The sequence below is a fragment of the Apus apus genome, chromosome Z (assembly GCF_020740795.1).
Source record: "Apus apus isolate bApuApu2 chromosome Z, bApuApu2.pri.cur, whole genome shotgun sequence".
Classification (NCBI taxonomy): Eukaryota; Metazoa; Chordata; class Aves; order Apodiformes; family Apodidae; genus Apus; species Apus apus.
This window is the reverse complement of record NC_067312.1, coordinates 65,545,227-65,551,957: the sequence shown is the minus strand read 5'-3', so window position 1 is coordinate 65,551,957 and position 6,731 is coordinate 65,545,227. Positions and strand designations below refer to the sequence as shown.

Sequence of the window (6,731 nt, the reverse complement as noted above, 5' to 3'; positions counted from 1 at the left end):
ATGGAGGACCCAGCGAGCGGCGGGGCCGGTGGCACCGCAGGGCCCCGCTGGTACTTCAGCCGCCAGCAGCTGGACTGCAGCCCCTCGCGCCGCGCCGGGATCGACTCCCCCCGGGAGCTCTGGTACCGGCAGCAGGCGGCCAGGCTGGTGCAGGACATGGGGCAGCGGCTGCATCTGTATCCGGACACCCCTGGGGTGGGGCTGGCCAGGGAGCGGGGAGAGCTGGGCTCGATGGGGAGCAGGGAGAGCCCAAAGGGGAGCAGGGAGAGCCCAGAGGGGGAGAAGGGAGACCCCAGCCTGGGAGCATGGACAGCCAAGTCTGGGAGCTGGGAGAACTGAGCCTGGGAGCAAAGAGAGCTTAGTCTGGGAGGAGGCAGAGCTGAGCCTGGGAGCAGGCAGAGCTGAGCCTGGGAGCAGGCAGAGCTGAGTCTGGGAGCAGGGAGAGCTGAGCCTGGGAGCAAGGAGAGCTTAGTCTGGGAGCAGGCAGAGCTGAGCCTGGGAGCAGGGAGAGGTGAGCCAGGGAGCAGGCAGAGCTTAGCCTGGGAGCAGGCAGAGCTGAGCCTGGGAGCAGGGGGAGCTTAGCCAGGGAGCAGGGAGAGCTGAGCCTGGGAGCAGGGGGAGCTGAGCCAGGGAGCAAAGAGAGCTTAGCCTGGGAGCAGGCAGAGCTGAGCCAGGGAACAGGGAGAGCTGAGCCTGGGAGCAGGGAGAGCTGAGCCAGGGAGTAGGCAGAGCTGAGCCTGGGAGCAGGGGGAGCTTAGCCAGGGAGCAGGGAGAGCTGAGCCTGGGAGCAAAGAGAGCTTAGCCTGGGAGCAGGCAGAGCTGAACCAGGGAACAGGCAGAGCTGAGCCTGCGTGCAGGGAGAGCTGAGCCTGGGAGCAGGGAGAGCTGAGCCAGGGAGCAAGGAGAGCTGAGCCTGGGAGCAGGCAGAGCTGAGCCAGGGAACAGGCAGAGGTGAGCCTGGAAGCAGGCAGAGCTGAGCCTGGGAGCAGGGAGAGCTGAGCCTGGGAGCAGAGAGAGTTGAGCCTGGAGCAGGGAGACCCCAGTTCAGGAGCAAGGAGAGCCAAACCAGATTGGTGCCAGATGGGTGATGGGGAGCTGAGGATCTATCTCAGGGGTCATCATTGGGGCTGTAGGTTTCCTTAACAACCCCCTCAGCTCCCAGCTCGCAATCAACACAGCCATCATCTACATGCACCGTTTCTACATGGTGCAGTCCTTCACCCAGTTCCATCGAAACGTGAGTGTGCTGGGGCCTGGTGGGGTGGGGGGCACTGGGAACCCCTCCAGCTCTGCTCTTGTTGCTGCCTGGCAGCTGGCTTAGGGGCAAGGAGGTGGGACCAACCTGGGGAGGGGCTGGGAAAGGGGAAGGCTGGATTGGAGCTGCCAGGAGTCCCCAGAGACCCTTTTGCCACCTTCCAGTGGTCTTTGGACTTGCACAGTTGGCTTTGTTTCCTAAAGGAATATTTGTTGTAGACATGAGAATCAGCCTAATCTATTGGCTTGCATCTTGAACCTCCCATCTTTAAAACAATAATAAGTTTTTTTTTCTTTGCAGTCAGTGGCACCAGCGGCTCTGTTCTTGGCAGCCAAGGTGGAAGAGCAAAAGCGTGCTGCACAGGAGGTCATCAATGCAGCACATTCCTGCCTACATCCCCTGGAACCTCCTCTAGAGCCTGAGAGTGAGGTGATAGTCAGGAGGGCAGAACTGGGCTCTGATGGGAGGAGCACAGGCACAGGGCATGGAAGTGGTGGCAGCATGCTACATCCTGACCCTACAGACAGCCTGTCTGACCTCAGACTGAGTAGCCAGCCGTGCTGAGAAGGGGCAGCTTGATCCAGGAAAGCTTAAGGAAAAACACAAGCAAGAAGCAGCTAGTTGCTGTGCTGCTTGTCGGGGCATCCCAGTCAGTGCCAGGTTTGAGGCCTGTGAGGGCTGCTTTGGGTCCTGATGCAGCCCCCCTCAGCAGAGCAGCAGCAGGGGAGCAGGGCCAACCCAACACTCTGCTTCCTCTGGTCTGGCAGGTCTGTGCCAGTTCCCCCAGTGCCGATCAGCAGAGATTCCCTTTTGTTCTTCCTGTCTCCCTGAGCAAAGCAAGGGGAGTGAGAAATGTGCAGGATTCACCAGAGTGCCTCCCTGGGAGTAACTTGCCTGTCCTGTCCCCTCCAGGCATTCCTGCAGCAAGGCCAAGACCTGGTGTCTCTGGAGTCAATCATCCTGGAGACCCTGGGTAAGTTTTCCAAAGCAGACAGGCTGCCACATCAATCACAGACCTGAAAGGATTCCACAGAGTGGAGAGCCTGACTGCACAAATTTCTCCACAGCTGGAGAGCAGAGATACAGCTGGCCAGTGGGAGAGCAAGAATTCAGGCAACAAACTTTCTTTTTCACACCTGCTCTTTTGGTTTTCCCTTTATCATCAGCTTCTCAAGTGTAACTGGGCTCAGGTTCCATGCTCAGAGGAATTACAGCATTGAAGGGGGGCTCATCTCTTTTCCCCCCATGACAGATTCTCTACCAGTCGCTGTCCTCACTGGGCTCTTGTCCTGTGGCCAGGAAGCAGTTTGTGCTGAGAGATTTCTCACAAAACCTGGGTTGAAAGTTATTATTTTTATCAGATAGCTGAAAATGAGAAATAAAAAAGAAAAAAAAACACCAACAACAACAAAACCAGCAACAGTTTGGGGGACTTTCTGAAAGAAGCTGGAGGCTACACTTAGGCCCATGGCTGTTGGATCCAGTTTCCTGTTCCTTTCTAAAAGACACTGTTAACAGCTGGACTTAGTGACACCTGCTCCACTTCAGAGCCAGTTTGCAGGTGCCCTCTTCCTGCTTGCCTCTGGGCAGAGAGCAGGGCCTGCAGGAGGGAAGGGGAGAAGGGCTTGTCCCCCAGGAGCAGGACACAGCAGACTCATAGACCTGCCAGGGCGTGCTGCTGGTTTTCTGATGGCTGCACGTCTGTGTTCTTCCAGGGTTTGAGATCCTCGTTGACCACCCCCATACCCACGTGGTGAAGTGTGCGCAGCTCGTGCAAGGTAAGCTCTGCCGGGTGCTTGCAGCTTCTCCTCCATGTCACCTCAGTTTGGCAGAGAAGGGCTATGAAAATACATTGTGGTGTTTATCTGGGCCTGTCCAAGAGCCCATCTGCAGTCAGTTTCCTTAGGGACTGCAACAAATGGGGTCAAAACAGAGGCAGCTGCAAAGGGCTGAGGTGATGCTGTGGCAGTGCTGAACCATGCAAAGCTCTCCACCTGCAGAAACTTTTAAAATGCTTGTATCTCTGGCATGGAGTTAGTCAAACCATGTTTGTTTTGTGTGTGGAGGCCAGAGGCCCAGGGCTCTTGGCTACAATAGAGCGAGGTTTGTCAGGGAGTGCAGACTGACACATGGCTTGTTCCTTTTCTCTTTCAGCCAGCAAGGACTTGGCCCGAACTGCCTATCACCTGGCAACCAAAAGGTTATTATTTTATCATGGATCTCAGCTGGACAGAGGGTCTTCTCTGAAACAGATGTGCTGCTGGGGATCCCTGGGGCACTGGGCAGCCTGTGAGCAGCTGGAGATCACTGGGTTGGGTTCAGCAAGAGCTTGCTGGCAGGCCAAGACAGCTGCATAACCAGCCATCCCAGCAAGCCCCATGGGATGCTCAGGACCTTTGCTGCCTTCTTTGGTAGAGAGTTAGTTCAAGTAGGCAGCCAGGCTCCCTGTAGGCACTCCAGAGTCACTCCAGTGCTATTCAGAGCCAAAGCTTCAGTGCTTTAAGCAAAAATCCTGTGGGAGAGACCAGAGCCTTCCTGAAACCTGAAGAGGGCCACTTTACTCCTTAATGCCATCCCAGGAGCTGCACTTGAAATGGTCTTTCTTCTAGGTGGAGCAGAGATGGGGGCTGGCAAGTGACCCAGCCACTGGCTTTCTCCTTCCGAGGAGGGCTGGAGCAAGGCAGCAGCCTCAGTGCTGCTGCATGAGCCACAGAGCCTGGAGCTGACAGTTTCCTGGCCCCAAAGGGTCTGCAGCAGAAGGGGGAAGGGCTGAGCACATTGGTGGAGCAGGATAGAGACACCCATGGCAGTAGGGTTGTCCTGGGGGAGGCATGGCAGGGACTTGCCCACCATGTCCACCTCTGGCACCTGGGGCAGGTGTGAGGCCTGGGAGCTCAGGGCTTTCTGTTTCTCTTCCTGCTGGTGAGGGCAGCCTGCAGCTGACCACCTTCAGCCTGCGCTACACTCCTCCGGTTGTGGCCTGCATCTGCATCCACCTGGCTTGTAAGCAGTCCAACTGGGAGGTCCCAGTCTCCAAGGATGGGAAGCACTGGTGGGAACACATGGATGGTGGTATCACTCTGGAGCTCTTAGATGGTAAGTTTGGGAATGAGGTTCCCCCCCAAAGGCTTTTAAATTGTTTTGGGGTCTGTGTTCCTGGGTCTGCCATTCAAACATGGCCACCATCCAGTGCGTCCAGGACTGAGGTGTTGCCGAGGTTTGCAGGGCAGCAGCAGCAGCTCCTGTGGCACAACAGAGGTAGCAAAAGGCACACAGGGAGAGGAGTTCCAGTGGGGCCAGTGATACTAGTTCTCAGTAGTTCCCCTCTGGAAGTAGCTCCACCTCCTCAGTAGCTCCACTCTTTAGTAACTGGGGGATTGCCCTGATGGATTCACACTGACCTGCCTGCCTCTGACCCTCCTGCATGGGTTTGTGTTTCTTCTGCAGAACTGTCTCTGGAGTTCCAGCAAATCCTGGAGAAAAATCCCAGCCAGCGGAAGCACCTCTGGAGCTGGAGGGTAAGAGTCTGCTTTGGAGCATGGGTGCTGGCAGGAGAGCACAGGCCCTAGTTTCTCCAGGCTGTGAGGCATCTCCAGGATGACAGCGCAAGCAGTGTCTGAAGGGTGTGAGGGGGAATCTGAACCCTCTGCATCTGCCAAATATCCCTTCAGCTCCCGAGTTCACTGTTTCGAGTTAGCTCTGTAGAGACCTTGTTTTCCCACCACGCTAGCAACCCTGCTGCCAATGGCTGGGTCCTTTCCTACCAGGAGGGGTGGGGGCAAAGTGGATCTGTCTGTAAAGGAGAGCTCGTGCAGTTCCAGCTGAGTTGCTTCTATCAGACCAGCTTTAGTGACAGCCCAAGCTACATGACCGGTCACTGATTCTATTCCAGGCCTCTCAAGAAGCCAAGAAGCTGAAGGCTGTTGACACCAGTGGACACCAGCAGCGTGTGGAAACGTCCGAGACTGGTTGGTGGTATCGTCCAGCCAGGCTGGACCTTGATGAGACCCCAAGAAAGAGCAAACGTGCCTGGATAGATGAGTGTCTCCGACAGCAAGGTATCATTTGCTGTCAGGAGCAGAGTGGCCAGAACAGTGAAGTGTCACTCCAGGAGCCGGAGGCCAAGCGTGCCAAGGAGGTGGAGGCACAACAGCAGCAGCTGGAGAACACGGGGGCCAAGGTGGGGTGCCAGTACACCTGCACCTCCCAGGATCCCCTGGTCCAACAGCAGCAGAAGAGGGAAGGACAACAAGACGACAATCCCTCTCACCAACATTTGCACCCCCAGCTTGGTGGCAGCCCCAGCAGCGTGGCCAACAAGTGTCCAGAAGGCTCCCAGCCCAGCCCCGTGCCCAGCCCCGTGTCCCACAAAGGCCACGGTCCCCTTGGCTCTTCTCGCAAGAGGCCCCTGCCGGAGGAGCTGGAGGCCACGGCTGCAACCCTCGAGCACCAGCCCAAGGCCAGCAAAGTCTCCAAGGGCCCCGAGGAGCCGCTCCCCAACCCTTGCCTCCCAGGGGCAGCCCCTGTCCCAGGGCACAGCTTGCAAGCAGGCAGCCTCCCCTTATCCCAGGACCCCCATGACACATCAGAGGAGGGTCCCACAGAGGCCCAGTGGCCCCACAACACATCAGAGAAGGCCCAGGGGCCCCACACCAGCCAGGCTTCCGAGGACCCCAACGTGCCGCTCCTCCACTCCCACCCCTTGGACCTCCTGGCTTCCAACAGCACCAGCACTGCCACCCACATAGACAAGCCTGGACCATCCCCCTGCCCTCAGAACTGCCCCCCTGGCTCTCCCCTCTGCCCAGGTAAAGCCCCTTTGGAAGACGGAGTGTTCACAGAGCCCAAACCTGGGCTTTCCCTGTAGGGAAGAGAAAGAGCTCATTCCGCTGCCTCATGAAGAATTACTTAATTCTGTTACAACTTATTATTATTTAGAGTTCTTACCTTACCTCTTTGTTAGGTGTTGTTATATGACTTCTCTGTCAGGTGTTAAGCATTGTTACTCACTGTTAAAGAGTTGTTACCTTACCTCTTTGTTAGGTCTTAAGTGTTATATGACCTCTTTGTTAGGTGTTAAGCATTGTTACCTCACTCTTAGCTGTATAAGACTTGTTACCTGACCTCACTGATAGTTGTTAAGTGTTACCTTAACTCTTTGTCAGGTGTTAAGCATTTTTACTCACTGTTAGGTGTTAAAAGTTGTTACCTTACCTCTTTGTTAGATGTTAAGTATTATATTACCTGTTTTCTAGGTGTTAAGCATTGTTACCTCACTGTTAAAGAGTTGTTACCCTACCTCGTTGTTAGGTGTTCAGTGTTACATGACTTGTTTGTCAGGTGTTAAGCATTGTTACTCACTGTTAAAGAGTTGTTACCTTACCTCTTTGTTAGGTGTTCAATGTTATATGACCTCTTTGTTAGGTGTTAAGCATTGTTACTCACTCTTATCTGTATAAGACTTGTGACCTTAACT

At 55.5% G+C, this 6,731-nt stretch overlaps 1 protein-coding gene across 1 annotated transcript; it reads left to right on the top strand.

Annotated features, from left to right (window-relative positions):
- Positions 1 to 6,122, top strand: LOC127396028 (cyclin-T1-like). The gene is made up of 9 exons (XM_051643579.1): positions 1 to 176; positions 1,156 to 1,237; positions 1,556 to 1,684; positions 2,168 to 2,228; positions 2,971 to 3,033; positions 3,410 to 3,455; positions 4,188 to 4,351; positions 4,703 to 4,773; positions 5,148 to 6,122. The coding sequence occupies exons 1-9, from the start codon at positions 1 to 3 to the stop codon at positions 6,120 to 6,122; spliced, it is 1,767 nt and encodes a 588-aa protein (XP_051499539.1).
- The last annotated feature ends 609 nt before the right edge of the window (positions 6,123 to 6,731 follow it).